This window comes from Anarhichas minor, unplaced genomic scaffold (assembly GCF_050575085.1).
Source record: "Anarhichas minor isolate MPS153535 unplaced genomic scaffold, ASM5057508v1 ptg000003l, whole genome shotgun sequence".
In the NCBI taxonomy this organism is placed as follows: Eukaryota; Metazoa; Chordata; class Actinopteri; order Perciformes; family Anarhichadidae; genus Anarhichas; species Anarhichas minor.
In genome coordinates, this window is record NW_027466449.1 from 7,524,104 (window position 1) to 7,545,034 (window position 20,931).

General features: G+C 39.5%; 3 protein-coding genes across 4 annotated transcripts; 2 read left to right on the forward strand and 1 right to left on the reverse strand.

Moving 5' to 3' along the window:
- The first annotated feature begins 1,438 nt into the window (after nucleotides 1-1,438).
- Nucleotides 1,439-3,106, forward strand: tac3a (tachykinin precursor 3a). The gene is made up of 6 exons (XM_076095770.1): nucleotides 1,439-1,544; nucleotides 1,632-1,731; nucleotides 1,939-1,968; nucleotides 2,059-2,112; nucleotides 2,246-2,312; nucleotides 2,558-3,106. The coding sequence occupies exons 1-6, from the start codon at nucleotides 1,443-1,445 to the stop codon at nucleotides 2,571-2,573; spliced, it is 369 nt and encodes a 122-aa protein (XP_075951885.1). The 5' UTR covers nucleotides 1,439-1,442; the 3' UTR covers nucleotides 2,574-3,106.
- On the reverse strand, nucleotides 2,783-6,520 carry c1galt1la (core 1 synthase, glycoprotein-N-acetylgalactosamine 3-beta-galactosyltransferase 1, like a). The gene is made up of 3 exons (XM_076095783.1): nucleotides 6,271-6,520; nucleotides 5,372-6,036; nucleotides 2,783-4,135 (listed from the first exon to the last, which is right to left on the reverse strand). Exons 1-3 carry the CDS (start codon nucleotides 6,479-6,481, stop codon nucleotides 3,794-3,796), a joined length of 1,218 nt encoding a protein of 405 aa, XP_075951898.1. The 5' UTR covers nucleotides 6,482-6,520; the 3' UTR covers nucleotides 2,783-3,793.
- A 3,264-nt stretch (nucleotides 6,521-9,784) lies between these two features.
- Nucleotides 9,785-19,288, forward strand: b4galnt1a (beta-1,4-N-acetyl-galactosaminyl transferase 1a). Of its 2 annotated transcripts, XM_076095752.1 has the most exons (11): nucleotides 9,785-10,053; nucleotides 13,525-13,727; nucleotides 13,816-13,995; nucleotides 15,017-15,123; nucleotides 15,255-15,292; nucleotides 15,408-15,588; nucleotides 15,933-16,025; nucleotides 16,124-16,311; nucleotides 16,409-16,549; nucleotides 17,126-17,363; nucleotides 17,556-19,288. In XM_076095752.1, the coding sequence occupies exons 2-11, from the start codon at nucleotides 13,525-13,527 to the stop codon at nucleotides 17,765-17,767; spliced, it is 1,581 nt and encodes a 526-aa protein (XP_075951867.1). In that variant the 5' UTR covers nucleotides 9,785-10,053; the 3' UTR covers nucleotides 17,768-19,288. The 2 variants fall into 2 exon arrangements, with proteins under 2 accessions (XP_075951867.1, XP_075951874.1); XM_076095759.1 differs by lacking the exons at nucleotides 9,785-10,053; nucleotides 13,525-13,727 and having other exon boundaries at nucleotides 13,873-13,995; nucleotides 14,187-15,123.
- The last annotated feature ends 1,643 nt before the right edge of the window (nucleotides 19,289-20,931 follow it).

A 20,931-nucleotide genomic window follows, 5' to 3' on the forward strand; every position in this document is an offset into this window, starting at 1 on the left:
CACGTGGTACTCATTGTGTCAATGCTGTTATGATGATGATGTGTCTGTCCAATCAACAGATGTCTAGATTTTATTCATGACAACTCAGCCTGTCTATCTGTACTGATGATATTCACTTCTTGATTTGTGTTCATAACTCAGTGAGCTAGTGTTTTCTTTTGTATGTAATAAGAATATGCATAGTTCTTTTGAGCATTGTCAAAAACCTATTTTCATTTTCTTCTAAATTCAATTAAATTCATATAGTATGGTTAGAAATTAATCCGTTAATCGCTTAACTAACCAAAACCCACGGAGATAGGTGGGCATGTTTGTTTTCATTTCAAATTTTCTGTAAATTCTCAACTGTGTAGCCCGTCACATACATCTCCATCTTCTACAGTGACATGCAGAGGCAGCTGCTGTCTAATTACTTCCTAAAAAGATTAGTATCTTGTCAGTAACATGCATGTCCACTGGTCAATGGAGTGGAAAGGCACAGAGGAGCATGTGAGGATGATGGTGGTGACTAAGAGGTGGATAAATGAGACTGCTGCACTTTCAACATACAAGTTCAGATTTTATCTCAGACAAAAGTATCAGCTGCAATTTTAAAAAAGTGTGATGTTTAAGCCAACTGCGATTGGAGAGTAAACTTTAAGAAAAATCCCAAATATGTTCATGGAAGGACTTGAGTGCTCAAACCTATGTCCTCGTGACGTTGCCGATACTTTTTTTTTGTTAGCAAAGGGGGAGTTAGTACGTGTTGTGGGGAGGCAACAGCTCCCAGCACCATCATGACCATCAATGATTATTCATAGCCTTCAGCACAGCGTGATGTAAGTCCTGCTACTCCACCTACGCTCCAGTTGCTGATTGGCGTTACGCAGGTATCCTCCTATTATTTATTAGCCGAAAGCGCGGATTCTTCATTTATCCCGACTGTATCTCACTGCAGGACCTATCCGTTCCTACTATACTCTGCACCAGGGCGCACGCAGCTGACTCTTGTAACCCTATACCTATCTGCTCTACAGAAAACAGGTAATGAAAAAGGTTACTCTTATTAAATGCTACAAGTAAAATGTTTATTATTGTTTATCGTTTATGTATTCTATTTTCAACAGTTGTCTTTTTTCTGTCACGAAGAAGTGGAAGGGTTTACCATGACTTTTTGGAGAGGAAACAAAACGGGTCTACGTGACATTATTGTCGTCTTTTTTTTTGTTATTTCTGGATAATTACAAGATAATCAAAATAATCACTTACTAACTACACCAACAATACGTATCATGATCAAAATCTCTGAATATCTATGCGCGCTTTTACGCACCAATTACGTAACGGGTTATACACAACAGGTATAATTGGTTCCTGATTATAAGCTATATTTTTACCTATAATGAAACAACTTAATAAGACAGGATAACTGTACATTCTGTCGCACAGGTGGTGCTGACAAAATGAGAAGAGGTTTGCTGCTGGTGACACTGTTTCTCATCATGAAACTTCGACACAGCCAGTCCAGATGCGAGGAACCCGGATCGCGCAGAGTAACTCCAGATGTAGGTTTCCCAGCACGCAATGAAAAAGCTGATTACCAGACCATCTTTTAACATAGACTGATTATTTTTGGTTTCTCATAATTCCAGCAGACCACAGGCTTGAACAGCCTAAAGCAGAAAAGTCTGAAGAGGTTTAGCGATGTGGATTATGATAGCTTTGTGGGACTGATGGGAAGAAGAGATGCCGGTGAGTATCTCACTGATTGTATTCAAATGTGTATAGTAATAATAATAATAACAGTATTAATGCTAATGATAATAAATTGAAAAAAAGACAAAATGGAAATATAGGCTTTGTGGTGTAAACAATGTCCCTTTCTTAAATTTGAGTTTGGATTTTATGTTCTCAAATGTTCACAATGTTTTTTTTCCTTTTCGATTTCATTTTTATCAGATGCAAACGCTGTACAGTCACCACAAAAAAGTAAGACCTTTGAGATTAGTAATCATATGCTTGCGGTCTTTAAATTCTTTCAAAACATCCAAATTGAATGGTTGTCATTCTTCTTTTTAGGGGAAATGCATGACATTTTTGTTGGTCTTATGGGAAGGAGAAACTCAGAGCCTGGTGAGTGTGGCAACTCACAAGCGTCAAATATCTGTTAAAGCCCCCTTGGCTTTTGTGTGCATTCAGATTTAAGGTGTTCATCATGCAGATAACATATCATTATGATACTATATTGTAATGTCTGCTCTCACAGATAATGGTCCCTGGAGGAGAGAGCATCCAGAGAGGAGAGGCATTTTTCTCAACAAGTGCAGGCTGAGGTGAGTGCCTTTTCTTTTTTACTATAGATGGAACATCTTCACTGCTAAAAAAACAAAGTAAACACTTAACCTGGCTAATAAATAAAACCATATAGGAGAGAGGAGGTTTTGAAGATTTCTGCTGTCTTAATAACACTGCTGACTCAAATTACTTTTTGACATTTCCTCTGTATGCTTTTTGTTTCTACGAAGTAAATCTCAAATGCATGAATAATGTGCGTGTGTGTGTCCGTGTTTTGTTACAGGTTTCTAGGGCTGTAGACATTCACGAAGAAACTCCCGCATCTGGCAACAATGACAGAAGATCACAGAGAACACAAACAACGAACTAAACGTCTAATGGAAACAATTAAATGCCGTGATTCACACTGTAAACCTGCCAGCTGGCTTTTGAAAGTGACCATAACATACACAGATTGTATTTGTTTTAAGACAAAACATGATTAGTAGTGAGAGCCGATACATTCTATTTCTTCATCATGTTATTCTTTGTTCTTCAAAAGTTGAAAATAAACATCATTTTTTAAACAACATTTATTCATTTAAAAACATAAGTGCATTTTCCTTTAAGCTGTTTATGAGTGATTATTCAAGCCTGAACAATCACACCTGTTCAATCACACCTGCTACAATGTTTTCTGTTGGGTTATAAAAAATGACGTGAGGGATTCATTACCGTTTTGGATTTACTGTTTTCATCAGAAGCTAGTGTTTTCAAAAAGAAGTACAGGAGGTTTCAAGTACACACTTGCATCCGAGCATCTCATATCACACAAAGATAAAAATAAAATACATTTTTAACAGCACAGTTGTTGTCCTTACTGAAACAAACATCGTATCGCTGCTGACAGCTTTAGAGTCTGCTTTTACTATCTAACCACAGGGTTTAAAAGAAAAGCAAAGACAAACAATGCAGACGCAAAGGTTTCAGAAAGTCAAAATAAAATAATTAGATATAACTGAAATTTAACTTCAGAAAAGTAAAACCAGAACATCGGATTCAACACCAGAAAAACAAAGAGGCCATAAATAAAAGAGAAGTTGTGATACACACACACACACAGCAATTTACTGATGCGCTCCATTTCAAGAAAGAAATAAAATAAATTACAAATGAGACAATCTTTTCATACATCTGCTGCTACCTTATTGGCTCACAACAGGTACTTCAAAATAATACTCTATGTGCCTCTTCTCTCTTCCTGTATTTCTCCAAACACATATCTGGGACTGTGCATGTCTATTTAATTCACAACTGTACATGATGACTATGTCAAACTAAACCAAAACTTTATCTTGATTAAAAATAGCCAAGCCATACAAAGCTGCCATTGAATCATATTCAGATTTTAACCACTCTCACTGCGAGTGCTTACAGTGTAATACTGGCTGGAATTATACTGCGATTGGATCGAAGAAAGCCCGTCAGAAGAGATCATCAGCCGACATACTGTGCAGGGAAATCAACCTGAAACACAGAATCAGCGGTGCCTGCCTTGAGTGACTGCAGTCCTGTTCTCAGTAACACGATTGTCTTTCCCCCCTTTCTCTGACTCCATCTCTGCTTTAGTTTGGTTTCCACTAACAGAAAGAGCTGAAGTTGTGCGACTCCTTCCATCTGTCACCTGCTGAACCCCTTTAAGTTCCTCCGTCACGGCTGTCTGCGACAGTGGGCCGAGGCTCAGACCCTGGCGTAAGGAGGGCCGGTAGCGTGGCCTGTAGCCGTACGCTCTCAGGTGATAGGTGTAGTACTCCAGTGCGTACATAAGCTCTGCCTCTACATAATGGAAAGACACTGCCAAGTCAGAGCAGCACTGTGGACCCTGAGGAAGAATAGAACGCAGACATACAGAAAACACACACACGTTAGCACATAGGATTGCACAAAAAACACACATGTACAGATACTAAAAGTTAGGACATTAGAACACACTGGAAATATGCTACATTGCAATGTATTTGAGGATTAATAATTATGACACATATAAACAAACGGTGGCAGTCTCTATCATCCATCACTCTGCAAAAAAGAGAAATTGACCACTAATTATCCTGAATACTAATTTGCAACAACTTTTTTTGCTGCTGCTGCAACTACTACTACTACTACTACTACTACAACATCCAAGTTTAACCTCTAGCTTTTCTTCACAATGTTTTTAAGTTCTTAGCTTCTTTAGATAATGCAGTTCAGCTTCCAACTCGGCCAGTTTTACATTTAAACTACCAGGATTTTCAGCTGTGCAGTTCAATGCTTTTTTGAGTATCTGCATTTTCAGCAATGCTTTGCAATTAATTTCAGCTTTCACACGCATTTTCTAATTTTAATTGCAAAGTAGTTCTATCATTTGCACCAAATTGACCAATTTTCCCTTTGTTGACAGGACACGATCTCTGTTGCAATCATCTACTTCAAAATTAACTCATTTCTATTTCAATTCACTCAGGGGTCAAGAACGGCATTTGAATGTGCTAGATAATTACATATTCATTTATTTAGTTATAGCAACAATTGCATTTTGTTTTATTCATCAAAAGAAAAAGAAACTATTGCACACGACTTACTCTCAGTTAGAGAATAGGTCCCTACTGTACATTACAAATGAAAGAATAATTCTTTCACTTGAAGTGCAGATGCACACTAATGATATTAAAGGATTTTCAACTAACAGGTTCACCCCCTCAACAACATGTCTACTAACCTGACTTGCCCCTTTCTAATAAGGCTAATCCACTCCACTGAATGTCTGTCTTCTCTCTGAGCTATCTGTAAACCGCCTTGTGCTTTAATGGGGACATTGTATGCACTTTTGGACAGCTTGTAGAATACATTTAGACAAGAAACATGGGGATAGAGGGTGGTATGACATGATGCAAACTGGGGATGTTGGGGTGATATGGTATGCGTCTCACCATTATTACACTGGACACCCTATTCTAAAGCATTTTCAGCATCGGTATGCATTATATTTGTTTGCTTTTAACATATCTGCCAACTTGTACTAATGTACATTTTCACTGCACGAGCTCACAAATAAAACATAAGTGAATGGACTTGCCTCAACAATTGGGTAGTAGCAATAGCTCCAGTACCAGAAGCTCTTGGAGAACTTGCTAGTTAGATGGTGCTCTGGCACAAATGGGTGGAAAGTTTCTCGATGCAAAGTATCTCTGGAGTCCCCCGCCAGAACGCCCATCTTCTCCAAACACTGCCCCAGCGCCAAGTCCTCTACGGGCGTGGTGTGTGAGCAAACTTTGGTTCGAAAACCTTCAACGAATCTCTTGAGCGCCTCTTTGCTAAGCACATAGCCTGCCCCTCCGCTCATGTAGCCTTGCTTGGTGTAAGGCTTGAAACGTTTGCCGAAGTAGATGGGCTCTTCAGGCGTGTGGTTGGACAGAATCCAGCGCAGGTTGTCCACCACCACATAGGTGTCATCATCAGCTTTAAGGAACCAATCTGCTTCACTCGCATGGTGCTCGTAGACATAATGGAAGGCTCGAATGGTCTTCCAGTAGAGCTGGTCACGGCCCTCCTTAGTGCCCAGGCCGACAGTGGGGAAGTCTGGGTCCTCCTCAGAGCTCATGAACACCACCACGTTGCAGTGGCGACTCCAGGTGGCCCTGACATGGCGGGCCCTGCTCTGCAGGTTATAAGGTCCGGTCATCACCCAACAGAGAACACGAACCTTCTGGTACAACACATCTGCCACCCGGCTGTCGTCATCTAGAGGGGCACAGCAAACAGTATGATGCACAATGTGCACGCAATGAGCAATCGTACGTGTGGTTCAATCGGGAACGCCACACTTCAATGGCACTCCACACATGAGCATGAGTGCTCCATGTCCGATCACTTTATTTCTACTTTATTTCTTTTTGTGAAATAAATAAACTCCATTTATCCCCCTACACATAGTAAATGGTTTTATCTGGGCCAGTGTGGAAGACTGTAAATCACCTTCTTTGTGAGAGTGTTGCAGGTTGATGAGAGCAGCGCCCTCCTTCCTCCAGCTGGTTGGTCTCTCAGTCACCGCTGTGGCTTTTTCCTGAGCCTCTGACAGCACGGGGTAGCTCCTCTCAAACCACACCTGGCGCAGGAAGAAGTAGACACTGCAGGCCCCCACCAAGAAGCCCAGGGAGAAGGCCCATCTGGAGCTGGAGCCCTTCATAGTGAGACCGACCCCCAGCACTGAAATGTCCCAGTTACAGCATGTCTACATCTGAGTACAACACACCAGGGTCAGTTTGATGGACTGACAAACCTGAAATGTTATTAAAAATTATTTTGCAAATCACTGTGTCGGAAAATGGTATTTGCATGGCGAGACATGTTTGTGATGTGTGCATAAAAAAATGAAAAGATGCAATGTGATTTGAGTACACTCTGCTAGCTTTATATTATATTGGATGCACTTTTCAGGCCCAGACAGCATTACAACATCACTACATTTCTGCTTCTCTTCAAGACAGAATGATTTTATACACATACATTTAAAGGCTATAATATAACACCTCAATTCGGTTTTTAATTTTGGCATGAAGACTTTTATAGAGTCCTTTGTGGACATGGACTTCGCACTTAACACAGCGTTGGTTAGGTAAAGTTTGAAAGATATTGACAGATTCGGACTTCCCGGATCAATAAATCTTTAACGAAACGTTGCTAAAATACAAACGATACGGTTACAGGGAGGTATCGTTTGTATTTGATTGAATGATTTATTGAACCGGGAAGTCCGAATCTGTCAATATCTTTCTAACTTTACCACAGACTTTGTGTCTCACTGCTACATTGTATTTGATTGTATCTGTTGCAAACCGTAGACTGATGTTAACGATTAACAGGAGTTGTTTATTCAAAAAAAAAAAAAAGAAGAACTCTCCATATATCATGCTTCCCTTCATTATCCTAACGATAAATAAAGTCGGCGATAAGCCAGTCTAGGCATTACATCAGTTTATACCCAAAACACATGACTGAGAGTGCTGCGATAGCGGAATAAAGCCATGTGGTATCCATGACTATAACTGTAAATTTGCTGAAATATTGTTATTATACACAGCAGCAGCAATGTGTATATGCAGTCAGCAACAACGTGATCTACACGCGTAGGCCTGCGTGTGTTATTTACCTTTGCTGGGTTATCAGTAATTAATGTGCACGACATGGTTTAACCCATAAACAGCGAAACATTGCCCGTTACCGAAAATCGGCACAAACCTGCTACACCTGTCAGTCGTGTCATCACATGCTCACATGATCCGATGTGTTGTTTTTGATTGAAGTCGTCCCTATTTTGCGTCGCCAAATGAAATGATTAGTGATGAGAAAAAGCCACTGGGCAGATTTTCATTATTCGGCATCAAGAGCTAAGCTCTGAAAATGTGGCCTCTCATTGGCTGGCTGCCGGTGACGTATGGAGGAAGCCGCCTTTCACGTCCTGAAATGCAGTAACGAAAATTAACAGAGTTTGATTTATTTCTAGATGTATTTATTATTAATTAAATGTGTGATTTGAAGATGCTGAGAGATAAAAAGAAAAAAAGAAAAAGAAAGGAAGAGGGGTAAAGCTTTTGTTCAGTTTAAGCTTGGCCACTAGGTTTCACCCTAACAAAGCCTAAGCATTTAAGATCTACCATAAGACTTTATTATAGCTGTAAAACATCAATTCTGTTTACAATGCATGAGAGATGTGATCGAGATATATATTGTATAGGTTGACTAGAAGCATCTGACCTGTAAGAGCAACTGTATAGAACAAGTACTAAGCACAACACACCATTCAGATTCAGTTTAATATTTGCAAGATGCCTTCACACCCAGGAGATTTGACTGAGGTTTTAAATTGTTACTTAGGCAGAGTTCCAAGAACAATCTACAGGAAGACAGAAATAGACATGAAGTATAAACAAGGACAACAAAGCCGAGCAATGATAACTGAAAAATAAACATAGCACTATTATGTATAGAAGTAGATTAAAAATTGTCTGTAAAGCAACAATAACTGTCACGGGGCAGACACAAAAGCAGACATGAGCAGGGAATACAGAAAACGAAAGAGTTTAATGCAAGGTGGACACAAATGGAAACTTGTCAGGGGACAGCAGGGGGAAGGACAAGAGGGCGAGAACCCTGCAGGAAGGCAGGGCAGACAGACTGAGGAGCTCGCAGGGTGATCCAAACTGTAGACAGGAAGACAAATGCAAGAACAAGGGAAACAGAACTCGGAATACGATTACACTGGGCGGCCGAGAGCAAACAGAACACACAGGTTGAAACAATGATCTGGCGACCAGTAGATTTGGAACCAGGGTAGATATACTCTTGGGTGATGAGTAGATGCAAAGCAGCTGGGTTGACTGGGCACGTGAGGTGAATTAATGTAATCAGGAGGGAGCCAGGAGGCAAAGCCTATCGTGACAATAACCGGCATATTGAATGGGTAATGTAATAGAATACTGTATATACAATAATTGGGTGGTTAAACATACACAGCATGCAGGATTTATATATTGTAATTAATCATGGAACACAAAGACACTCCAAGCCTTGTGCCCAGTCATCTAAAGACAGGATTCATATTTATTAAGTCCATGACAAACCACAGAAGTGAGCCGGAAAAGAAACGGCAAAACAACACAATAATTGAAATGGCTCATATAACCTCAACACCAGCCACAAAATGAATGAAAAAAAGACACCACTGACACAAAATACTGAAAAAACTCAGCATTAAGCAATGGAGTTGCATTGTGGATCTGGTCAGAGAGAAGTGGTCAAATATTCAGGAAGCTACAGGCTAGAGAGACACCAAAACTGTGGTATAGAGAAGTGTAACTATATCCCTGAAGGCACAAAGCTAGACATGGGATAAATTTAAAAAAGGCCCAAACCAGAACAATTGCATCACGTGAAGCACCAGATGTGATAATTTCCCAACCACAGTAAGGTACTAAATACTGCTACAGAAGTAAGATTCGTATTTTTGAAAGTTGCATCTCATAAAATACTTTTTATGAGAGTGTCATTTTGAAATGGAAGCAATCGAAACAACCGCACATGTGCAACATAAACGCCTATCAGTTAAAGTGGGAATTAGAACAAATGCTCAGTTGGGTTGAATTTGTAAATTAGATTATCTTTTCTTGTTGTTTAAAAGCCACTGTGTCTATAATTTAATATCAATGGGATTCTAACTATAGTTAACTATAATATTTGTAATTATATATTATATCTAAAGGTATAAAACATACTCTGATTGGGATAATAACTTGTGTCCGATTAGTTTTCTTGTTTGTTTTCTTACACACAAGTTCAATTGGCGAGTTAAAACTTGCTCCCTCTCTCATTTTAATTAAAGTACAGAATCCATGACTGTGTGGGAGGAGTTGGATTGGTTGGACTTTTAACGTGTGCAGTTCTTGGAGCCTTAAATATCCAAACACTTCTAAACGTTTCTCACTTTCCGTAGCATGACAACGTGGCGCTACGGAGTCCAAGTGTTGACAGGATAATGAGAAGCCTCCACGATTCAACCGGTAAAACTGGCTTAACTACGAAGCCAGACAAACGTGTCTATGCAAAGCATTTAGTTCCACGGTAATAACGCGCGGCCCAAGAGGAGTGGCTCCAAACAGCTGGAGCTCACGGGACCCAGAACGCACTGGAACACGCCACAGACAGCTTTCCCACGACCCGAACAGGACTTGACGTCAAGGCGCTGGAAATATTGATCCTACGGTAAAAACAACATTAAGAAAAATGTCCATATCTCTTCTTTCTGGACTGTTTGGCATATCGCATTGGATTACTGCTTTCATCGCTTGACAAATGGGGTATGGGAGGCTTTGGCAAGATTATTATTATTATTTATTTTTTACTTCCAGCTATCATGGATCGTTAGTGCTGGCACATAAAACCGTCCATGTGTGACCATAGATATCCTTTACATTTGTCTTGCGTAATCATTAACATGTACAAATAATATATTAAAAATATATTTGACACAACTATAAAATGTTTGTAACTATACAAAGTTTAAATAGCCCCACAAAAATATCTTACACACTCTTTCTTGTGTGAGACTTGTTTAAACAGTATTTTTGTATATACACTTTTGTTTTTTGAATGCATGTTGAACATTTGCCTGTAATGGCCTGAGTTATGTACTTTTGTGATAGTTGTGGAAAGTCATGAGGCTTCTTCAGTTGGGTGACTATACTGTGTGGGCTGTTTTTTGTGTTTGTGTTTTTTACTTATGTAGCTACTTTGTGGTTACATTGAGGTAAACAAGTCAAACCTTGTGGAGACTGTTTAGCCGAGTATGCAAACTCAGGAACAGAAATTGAATATAATTTGATTATATTACCTCAAAGTCTAAATGCATTTTTTTTCTTTCTTGAAACCGTGATGAATAAGTGAGGTTTCAGCCCTATTGAAATTTTGGAGGCCTAAATCTTGGTGTCATTTTGATTTTCTTCATGACAATTGCTGACCTGGTCAAACAGCAAAGTGAAACTGCAAAGCAGCGTGACTGCAAGCCATCAGACAGACCTCTTAGAGCAGGTCCTGCTAAGGACCAGTCACGAACAGCAGCCACCTTGGCGTAACGTCCTAAGATGACTTGGGAGGGTGCGGCCAGACCCCGACAAACACCCTTATTCTCAAAACCCTGTGAAAACCGAGGTCCCAGCACAGACCTCACCTAGCAAAGGACAGTGATTTAAAGAAGCCTTAACACATCTGAACATCTGTAAGGGAAACTACCTAACTATACTGTGGCGGGAGAGTGTTCCTTATAGACGTCAAGGTTACCATTCACCAAGACAATAGAGCGTTGGAGACTTATACCATTGTTGATGATGGCTCAGAGCACTGTATCGTAGCCTGTGATGCTGCACAGTACATGGGACTGAAGCCTTGAAATACAGTTACCTCCAAGGTCTATCACTGCCATCCCTCCACAAGGTCCTCTCAACATGGCTCAGATCACTCTGATATGATCATTCCCATTGAGCCAGTGCACCAGTAGGATGAGCCCACATGAGAATGTAAGTCCACACTAAATACTCAAAATTTGTGATCACATAGTTTATTTCTTTCAGTTTCAGTGCTCCATACAGACTAGAACGGCCTTTTTCTGGCCCTTAAACTAAGCTTTAGGCCAAAGTTGCCTAAATGTACGGGGAAAGCGGAGTTTTAAAAAAAACTATGACGTAAGCCAGCCCAGTGACGGTCAGTGGCTTTGTGCTAGTAACGTTTTGATTTCAACTCTCTGTTGTTATTAACCGGTGGATTTTGTCAGACACTGTTGTGGGCATAAAACAATGATTTTATTGCTGCAGCATGGGACTGAGTGCTGGTAAACCAATAATTATTCTGTTGGCTGATCAGAGAAACAGAAAAACATATAAATCAACAGTATTATAGCAGTGTAAGTGATCACAGAGAGCAAGAGGGGAATGAGCAGATGTTGTCAGGCGACATTATGACCGTGAAATATTAATTTGGTCAGCCGGGCTGTCTGTCACACTCCTTGCCAGATGTTGGCTGCATGTGCAGTTTTGTTGTTTGTCAACTGAAAGGAGGATAAAGCAGAAGAGATTCAGGTGTTAATTGTTGTTAAGGTGTTTCACTGTGAGCAGGTCTGTACAGTCGATTTCACAAAAAAAAAGACAAAGCATTTGGTATCACAGTTGGAATCTTACTTCCGACTGCTGAACTTCCCTCTCCGTGTCACCTACTTACCTTCCCCATACCTGTACCAACACGGTCTCATTCCAACTTGTCACATACTGGTCACATACTTGCCGAACCCCTTTCTAACGCACTGGTTAGCCCAGCGCACGGTCTCAGTAAACACGTAGTTAATGTGAATTCTAATAAAAACACAACAACAGTTAAGTTAAGAAAAAACATCATGGTTTATGAATACGTAAACTAAGAAAAAGTTAAATCATTTAGCATACACACATTTAAGGGTGCCATGACAAAGCATCGGTGATGCCCTGGTAATGACAACGGGCTGTCTGTACAGCCAAAAAGTGCTGCAGTGAGAATGTGGTACGAGATCAAAATGAGGAAGCATGCTGATATATACTGAGCAGGCTTCATGATGAACACTGCAGACCGCAATGCTGCAGATGCAACCCCCACATCCTGTAGAACTCATTAAGATCACTGAACTACAACATTTGAAATTATGACATCTGAATTTAAACTAAATTTGGGTTGTCAAATCTTGAACTGCATCATGTATCATGCTGCCAATGCACCATCAAGCTTATTGTTCATAAATCAGCATCAATAACTTCTCCTGCCTTTTATGAAATAAAAGAACTTGAAGCTCATAATTCAATGGGAACTTAATGAGTTCTACAGGATGTGGGGGCTTTATCTGCAGCATTGCGGTCTGCAGTGTTCATCATGAAGCCTGCTGATATTTTTGTCAGGTACCACCCATTTTGAGACTGCAGTTGATGGTGTGTTGGTTTAAAGGTGGTTCATGCATATTCAGCAGAGCGTCATTTTTGTTTGAAATTCCATCCTTCCAATTGAGTGTTTGCTATCTTACAGACAGCAAGATTGAAATACATTTAGCTCTAGAATTAGGGACTTTCCAATCTCAGGCAGAAGACCAAATAGAAACTCCGTAAAACCATAAAAGCAGTGTTAAGATGCTAAAATAAAATATGCCATACATTTGACTGAATAAGGATTATGTGTGTGATTAACACAGCACTTAAGCATATCAGCATGCTTCCTCGTTTTGATCTCGTACCACATTCTCACTGCAGCACTTTTTGGCTGTACAGACAGCCCGTTGTCATTACCAGGGCATCACCGATGCTTTGTCATGGCACCCTTAAGTGTGTGTATGCTAAATGATTTAACTTCTTCTTAGTTTACGTATTCATAAACCATGATGTTTTTTCTTAACTTAACTGTTGTTGTGTTTTTATGGTCTAATGATGTACAATACATGAACCAGCTAATTTCAAATTCAGGACTTCTGACAACAGCTCCAAATAAATTTGAAACCAGCTATGAAGAACTGAAAAACCCAGGCTCATGTCAAATTGTCAACAATCCAATCAAAGCCAGTAATTTGCATGTGAAAGACAGGGCCTCTTTTACATGCCCCTTTGTTTTCCTTATCCTGTGAGGTCTTTATGTACACCATTTTGACATTTCCTTTAATCTTCATTCTAGATGCGTGCCACCTATAAGAAGTGTCTTGGACTGCTTTTGATCAGTGGACTATTGCTATTCCTGTTTTGTACTTGGAGCCCTGGGACCAGCTCAGGAGTTGACATACGGGGCGGTGAAATACAAGAACTCCTCGAAGGGAAAATCCAAGACACCATCAGTGGCTATCATGACATTTCCTACCATATAAAGGATGATGTGGCATGGTTAGTTGTATGTCAGTATGTCTAAATTCTGCTCTGATTACTAATTTTTATCCTTAAAAACTCACTCATTGCCATTTTTTTCTGACAGTCATTTGGCTCAAAATACATGTCTGTGCCAGGCTGATAAGACATTTCATCTGCCGTTCTCCAATCTGCTGTTCCCACGTGTGTGGGCCCACAACATTGAGCTTGCGTTCTTAGAGTCCCATCCTGACCCAAGGGGAGTGATGCATCACAGAGCTCAGGAGTACAGCCACTTTCAGAAGAGGTAAAGTTCAGCTGATGAACCATACGACTCAGTGATTCAGTGACGGAACACACTCTTGTGCACTCATGTAACTGGCCGTTTGCATTCACATCCGTTTTAGAAGGCAGTGCAAGGTGCAATGCTTTTTTCAGGGTGAACAGGATGTGTCTGTGGTGGCTATTGTCCTTTAATATTCTTTGTGCTCTCCACAGACACCTCTTGTCACCAATATCGCTGATTCTTGGTTGATGGCTACCAATGATGTTCTGGGCCTTTTTAATCACGTGCTGCAGAGCCCTCTTGTCATGGGCCGTGTACATCCCATGCCAGTTCGCAATGTTTCCAGTCAGTGTGTGTTATCAAACAGTGTCATTAGCCTGCCAATGTCCTTGCAGCCAAACAGCCTTCCTCCTTGTCTGCTGCTTGTATTATTTAGCCATGGAATAATATAAACAACTTTATATTAACTTAAAAGAAGACAGTTTAGGTGCAAACCTCAAATCATCAGACTGGCTGTTCTAGCCGATGCTCTCTGGGTGTTGGAGAAAACAGCTGTCCTGTAGCCTGGGGAATCTGCCGGGTTTATATACTGTACCTCATTATTTTGTGTACCATGCACATGGGTAATGTATACCTGCTGCATGTCTAGATTCTCAGCATTAGTATAGCTGATAATGATTTTGATTATGTTAAGAATAGTGAAAACTACCACAATGTCCCCGAGCCCAAAAGTACATATTTTAATTGTTTGTTTTGTCTTCCAGCAGTCCAAAGTAAAACATATTTAATTTACAATTGTATCAAGCAAAGGAAAGAGGAAAAGGTACTCTCAGACGTACAGGACATAGGGAATCTAACTGAAAGGCAACTGGATTTCATTAGTTTAACTTATGAGCTATGTGATGCAGATTTTAATGTACTTGAACCATACATCAAATTCGCAATGTGTCTTCTCTGTGTGCAGTCTGTGATCAAAGTAACAAATGGGACTATGGTGTAGAAATACAGATGCTTTCCCCTCTAATATGTTCTGTTTGTAAAGGTCCTACAATCCTGCAGATCTGCTTATTGTAGCTGAGGCCAACAATCCTCTCCAGTATCCTACCCAGGGCGTGGAGGTGCGACCCCTCAAAACGATCATCATTCCTGGTAAAAGCATATCAAACATTACACTACACATGATATCAAAGCTTATACATTACATCTTCACCTACTTTTGGTCTGTTAGTTAAAATGCAGACATCTTGATATTCCCAGTAGTAATTTCTTTCTTCCCGTAGGTTTGGGTCTTAAAAAAGAAACAGGATCCAGCCATACGGTAATTTCTTTACTTTGTGGTTTTCTTTGGGATAAACAAACCCACTTTTTTTTCTGTCTAAATGTTAAACTTGTTTGTTTCTTTTTTCCTCAAAACCACGCAATTGGTGCACCAGGTTTATTTGACAGCAACATTGGGGACTTTTGATGTTGCTGCTACAGTGGACAGTGTCTCTATTAAAGGAGAAGGAGAGAAGCACATGACACTTTCTAGTCCTCTTCTCTCCACGCTGAACAGGCAGCTGCAGTTCGTCACCTATACAAACACTGTTTTCCATCCCAAGACAGCAGATACAGGTAAAGTTATCATGTGGATACTATCTTGATACTAAAAGTAGAATGTTATGTTTACCTGTTCAACCTTATAGAGTTTCATCCTAATGATCAGAGGTAATAGACAACACTTTGAATCAATAAGTAATGAACCAATAGACATCATGGTAATGGAGTAAGGGAGTATTAATCAATACAAGGTTCTTTACATCTGTGAAATATATTATATTCAGATACAATTTCATAATTACTATTAAAGAAGTGACAAGGACTGCAGTGCGTAGGCAATTACAGCTAGACATGACAGTTGTGTTAACAATGACAGAAATATGCACTGCTTCATCTCTTATCCCATTTCTGTTCTGCAGTTGAGTTTTCTACTGACGTTCACCAGTCATTTTTCACTATTAAAGTTGGACATGGAGCCATACCTAAACTTTACAACTCTGGATATCATGGAGGTTTGTGAGCAGTTATTTTCATTATCAATTTATTTGTATGCAAAGTGTTTAAATGCCCCATTGCAATGTTTTTTTGCATTTTTTTTTCTTCTATTTAGAGTACAATATTAGTGCTCTTGTTACCATCGCCACCAAGACCTTTCTACGCTATGACAAACTCAAAGACCTCATTGACAGCATTCGGCAATATTATCCCACCGTCACCATAGTGATAGCAGATGATAATGAACACCCAGAGTCAGTGACCGGGCCTCACATTGACCATTACATCATGCCATTTGGAAAGGTAAAAAAGTTTTACTATGTCTCTATGAAGTATCATGGATTGTAATTAACCAGCACAGTTTTCTATGTGTTGATCAACCTTCATCTACTATATACAGGGTTGGTTTGCAGGAAGAAACCTGGCAGTGTCTCAAGTGACAACCAAATATGTGCTCTGGGTGGATGATGATTTCATCTTCACTGCAAACACCAAGGTGGAGATGATGGTGGACATCTTAGAAAAGACTACTCTGGATCTGGTGAGTTTCATGCCCAGAGACAGTGCAATGCGCGTGGGCGATATCTGCTGTTCTGATGGTGACTGCATATTGTTGTATGGATAAATCCTCTGCTAACTTAAACGTTTTTGAATTTGCACACAACTCTGCATATATACGCTCATACCACACAGAACATGTTTTCATAGGTGCAGCAGGCAGGAAATACATTCATTTTGAGATTCTGTTTAGCTGTAGAGTTTGTGAGTTCTCCCCGTGTCAGCGTGGGATTTCTCCCACAGACCACAGAAGTGCAGCTTAGCTTGCATGGCACGATTCTACTAATTTTAGCTGAGGTTAGTTGAAGCCTGTTCGTAGAATTGCCCGTAGGTGTGAATGTAAGCGCGCATGGTTGTCTGTCTCTATGTGTCTACCCTGTCTTCACCCGACGATCTGTCTACCCTGTCTTCACCCAATGTCTCAATGTCAATGTACCCTGAAAGGATAAGCGGTTACAGATAATAGATGTATTACATCATCCAGCGTGTGACTTGACTGTGTCTATCTTCACACATTTATTTCATTGTCTTTACATTTTTGCTGTCTTAACGACTTCAGGTCGGTGGTGCAGTGAGAGAGGTGACAGGTTACACTGCAACTTACCGTCACACCATTTCAGTGGAAGAAGGGGGAGAGGAGGGTGACTGTCTACATATCAGAGATGGCTATCACTATGTCATCGAGGGATTTCCCAACTGTGTGGTAGCTGATGCAGTCATCAACTTCTTCCTAGGAAGGACAGACAAGGTGCAGCAGGCGGGATTTAATCCCCGTCTGGCCCGGCACGGTCATCTAGGTGAGTCTATCTGTAACATTGGCTATCAAATGTATTAACATAGCAGTTTATATTAGCTATGTTCTCTAGACACTGCGGTACAGCTGTGATAACAATGTTGAGTTGCTGCAGATTGGAAAGATGTATAAGGAACAAAACCAACGGAAATTCAAGGAAGGATTGTTCAAACTAAATTTTCTTCTGGCACTGCAGAGTTTTTCATCGACGCTCTGGGCTCCCTCCACATTGGCTCCTGTAGTGACGTCATTGTAAGCCACGCATCGAAGATCATTCTACCCTGGAGTAAAACAGACTCACAAAAGGCTTATGACAAATTCCGCTATTCATCTTCCAGTGCTGATAATGACGTTCATAAGGAAGACTTCTACTTCAAGAACAGGTTCAAGTGCATGACCAGTCATTGAAACGTGTGCTGAACATGTCTGTTTGCTCCCTAAATGTGAGGGAAAATGGGAAATTATTGTTTTCAAGTGAAGTGAAGACTGCAGAAAATGATATTGTTATATTTCACAGTTTGATTACTACCTTAGCACTTGCTGTTGAGATTGTGTGGACTGATTTTTTTTCTATGAACAGATTACAATTCTTTGGTCAAAGTGTCATGATATCTTTAATGCACTGTGTTGATATCTATGTAATGTGATTTGAAAAAGATAAAACGACACAATCTGTAGAGGTTCAACCAACCTTCACTAATCAAGCCGAGTGTGATGTAATCAGTGGTTCCCAAACTTTTTCGTCTAACAAACACCCCGTGCCCTGCCAGATGGGCTCAAGTTCTGTAAATCATTAAATTAACTGTTCAATAGATAGCATGAATATCCTTGAATTGTTAATTATTAATTCACCTCAGATACAATGTACCTTTGTACTATTTTATGGCCATTTAAAGATACTCATACTGGCAATAGACCTTTCATTTCTGTTCTTTAGCTCAAGTAGTATTTTGAAAGAGGAATTTTTAATTATAATTGAGTATTTTTACATTGTGGTTTTGGTACTTTTACTTAAGTAATGAATAAGTACTTATTCCACCACAGAGTTACAGGTAATTGTTGTGGCAATTTATCATGTTGTTCTTTAGGTATAGCTTGTATCACTTAAACCTGAACATATGCAGACGAGGCCATCCAAACTCACCAAACCCAATGAATAAATGTTATCATATCGAAGGTATTTTATGTCTGGCTTGCTGTAGCGTCATCCTGATCTCACCACTTAACCCTCTTCCATGGATACCAAGCACATACCAAGGCGGGGACCTTGGCCTATGCCTGGACCCTTGAATGAATAGAGCTCTTTCCCAATGAATGAACCATACAAAGAGCTCTATCCGTTCAGCTGAATTATTCTAAGTGTCTGTTCAATAAATACTGAGACATTTGAGAGTTTTTTCATCACGGTTATATCTCACAGGGAGGTGAAAAAGATTAATTTCCACCACAGTAATAAGATGTCTTTCTGATTGCTTGATGTGTGCTCGTATTTGTTTCCAACACGGATAAATAAAGAAGTTAATAAACTTCTTGTTTAAGGTAGTATCACTATGGTGACAGCTGACTGTCATTCCAATGTTTCACCACTAGATGGAAACAAAAGATCAGAGAATAATGCCACACAAGTTGAATGATTTTCTACCTTGTTTTTGAAAACCCTAACATGATTATCATTTAAGTAGTATACTACTACTAGTAGTAGTGGTATCAGTAGAATAAGTACAAGCAGTATTAGTATTTTCATAGTAATTATGAGCACACATGGTTGGACTACAGTGCCTGTGTTTACCAGGCACACATCTTAACACATCTCAACACATCTCAACGCTTGCTGTTTTCTGCTGTTTCTGTACTTACATTAATAAGAAATAATAGAAATAATAGAAATTACTTTATGTTTTATCCTTTCATAAATATTATTCCACTGTTTTCTCCTGTTTTTTCTTCATTTGTTTGGGGTTTTTTTTCACTCCGCTATGCGTGAGTCAATTAACATAACTGTTAGAACATGTACACGATACCTGTAAGCACTTTTTCATTAATCAAAGCTTTGTCATTCAATCACTGACCTTCCCGGAGGAGTTTGCCGGGTTTTATGTTTGTGTACAGTTAGTAGGTCTGCCGGTAGAATCTGGCTTAGTAAACATTTGGCCAGAGCCTTGTGTACCATGTTCTAATTGAAGTGGACTACTTCCTGCCAATTAGTGAAACACTCCTTGAGCTTTAAAGGGAAAACCCAAAGGGTACAGTGTCTAGAGGCCTCTTTGAAATATGCACTGGAAAAAATTAATAACTTGGCTATCCAACATCAAGCAAGGAAATAATTAGTTTTTTTTCCCTTTTTCATCCTGGTTTTGAACTCACACTGCATATAGTTTTATCAGGTCAAAGTAACAGGATTATCGTCAGTAGCAGCGGGGGAAAACCTTTAACTGTTGGACAGCAGAGGACAACATGGCTGTGAGCTAAGACATCACTTCAAATCAATGTAATGGCATTTACAGCTACTGGTAACACATATATTGTCCATCTTTCAGAAGGTTTTGTCAGACTTGGTTTATAATATGAACATCTTTCTTTCTGTAGAAAGTGGTAGACAGGCTGGATCAAAAAGTTGCATGTAATGTGATTTTAAGTTTAAAAGAAAATATACATGAATTGACAACCACTGTAGCTTGCCTGATGCATGTTAAATAAACCAGAATTCAGCAGAACTAATGACCTGTGGTCCTACTTTCCCCCTGTTGAAAAGGAAAACCTTTGTCTTTGTGTCATTTGAATAATGCATTTTTCATTTTTCATTATATCTCAGTGTAGACACGCCGGTCTACGGTACCTCACCAAATACAAAGACTGTTCTTCTTCTCCCTTCAAAATATGACAGAGTGGCGTGCTTCACATTCCACACTGTGTTTTCCCCTAAAATGTATTCACACCTAATAACCATGGTAAACCAAGTATTGATGTAGAAACCTAACTCAATTTAATGGAGTCACCAAGAAGTTGTTCTTTGATATATATTTATAGTCAAAACAGCCACTGGATGGCACAGTTGCTGACAAATACAAAAGTAATTTCATAAAATATTTTGTGCAGTCTCTCTGGAGTTCAAAGTGAGAACATTTTAAGGTCGTATGAGTTGGAATTTACTTTACATAGTTGCATATTCAAGCACATATTTTTAAAACATATAAATACATAAAGTATTTAACAAACTATTCAGTGCACTTTATATTCAATCCGTATTGCAAACAACACACAGAAACTAAATAAATACCATTATGCTAATATTACAGAATACACAACAATAAAAGAAAGAACATCTGTCATATAGTTTTATAGTCATAGGACAAAATTACTTATTTTTCTTTCTTTTTTACACTAAATATACGAGGAGAATGTCTGGTTTTTTTATGCCTGATCTTATTTAAAACCCTCTGAATTTGTGACCGTGTACTAAAATCCGATTAAAGTGTACCAGAAGAGAATTTGTGAGAAAAGTGGTAACACTGTATGTGATAATTATTGTAATTCATGATGTGCTACAACAGGCTACTGTTTCTTTGAAACAC

Bases quoted from the DNA above. Each gene is read 5' to 3' on its own strand.
- tac3a (XM_076095770.1), top strand. From the start codon at position 1,443: ATGAGAAGAGGTTTGCTGCTGGTGACACTGTTTCTCATCATGAAACTT. The intron at 1,732-1,938 runs GTGAGTATCTCA...CATTTTTATCAG, and splicing joins GATGGGAAGAAGAGATGCCG to ATGCAAACGCTGTACAGTCA. The intron at 2,113-2,245 runs GTGAGTGTGGCA...CTGCTCTCACAG, and splicing joins AAGGAGAAACTCAGAGCCTG to ATAATGGTCCCTGGAGGAGA.
- c1galt1la (XM_076095783.1), bottom strand. From the start codon at position 6,481: ATGAAGGGCTCCAGCTCCAGATGGGCCTTCTCCCTGGGCTTCTTGGTG. The intron at 6,037-6,270 runs GTGATTTACAGT...GTGCCCCTCTAG, and splicing joins GCAACACTCTCACAAAGAAG to ATGACGACAGCCGGGTGGCA. The intron at 4,136-5,371 runs GCAAGTCCATTC...ATTCTTCCTCAG, and splicing joins GCTACTACCCAATTGTTGAG to GGTCCACAGTGCTGCTCTGA.
- b4galnt1a (XM_076095752.1), top strand. From the start codon at position 13,525: ATGCGTGCCACCTATAAGAAGTGTCTTGGACTGCTTTTGATCAGTGGA. The intron at 15,124-15,254 runs GTAAAAGCATAT...TTCTTCCCGTAG, and splicing joins CAAAACGATCATCATTCCTG to GTTTGGGTCTTAAAAAAGAA. The intron at 17,364-17,555 runs GTGAGTCTATCT...CTGGCACTGCAG, and splicing joins GGCCCGGCACGGTCATCTAG to AGTTTTTCATCGACGCTCTG.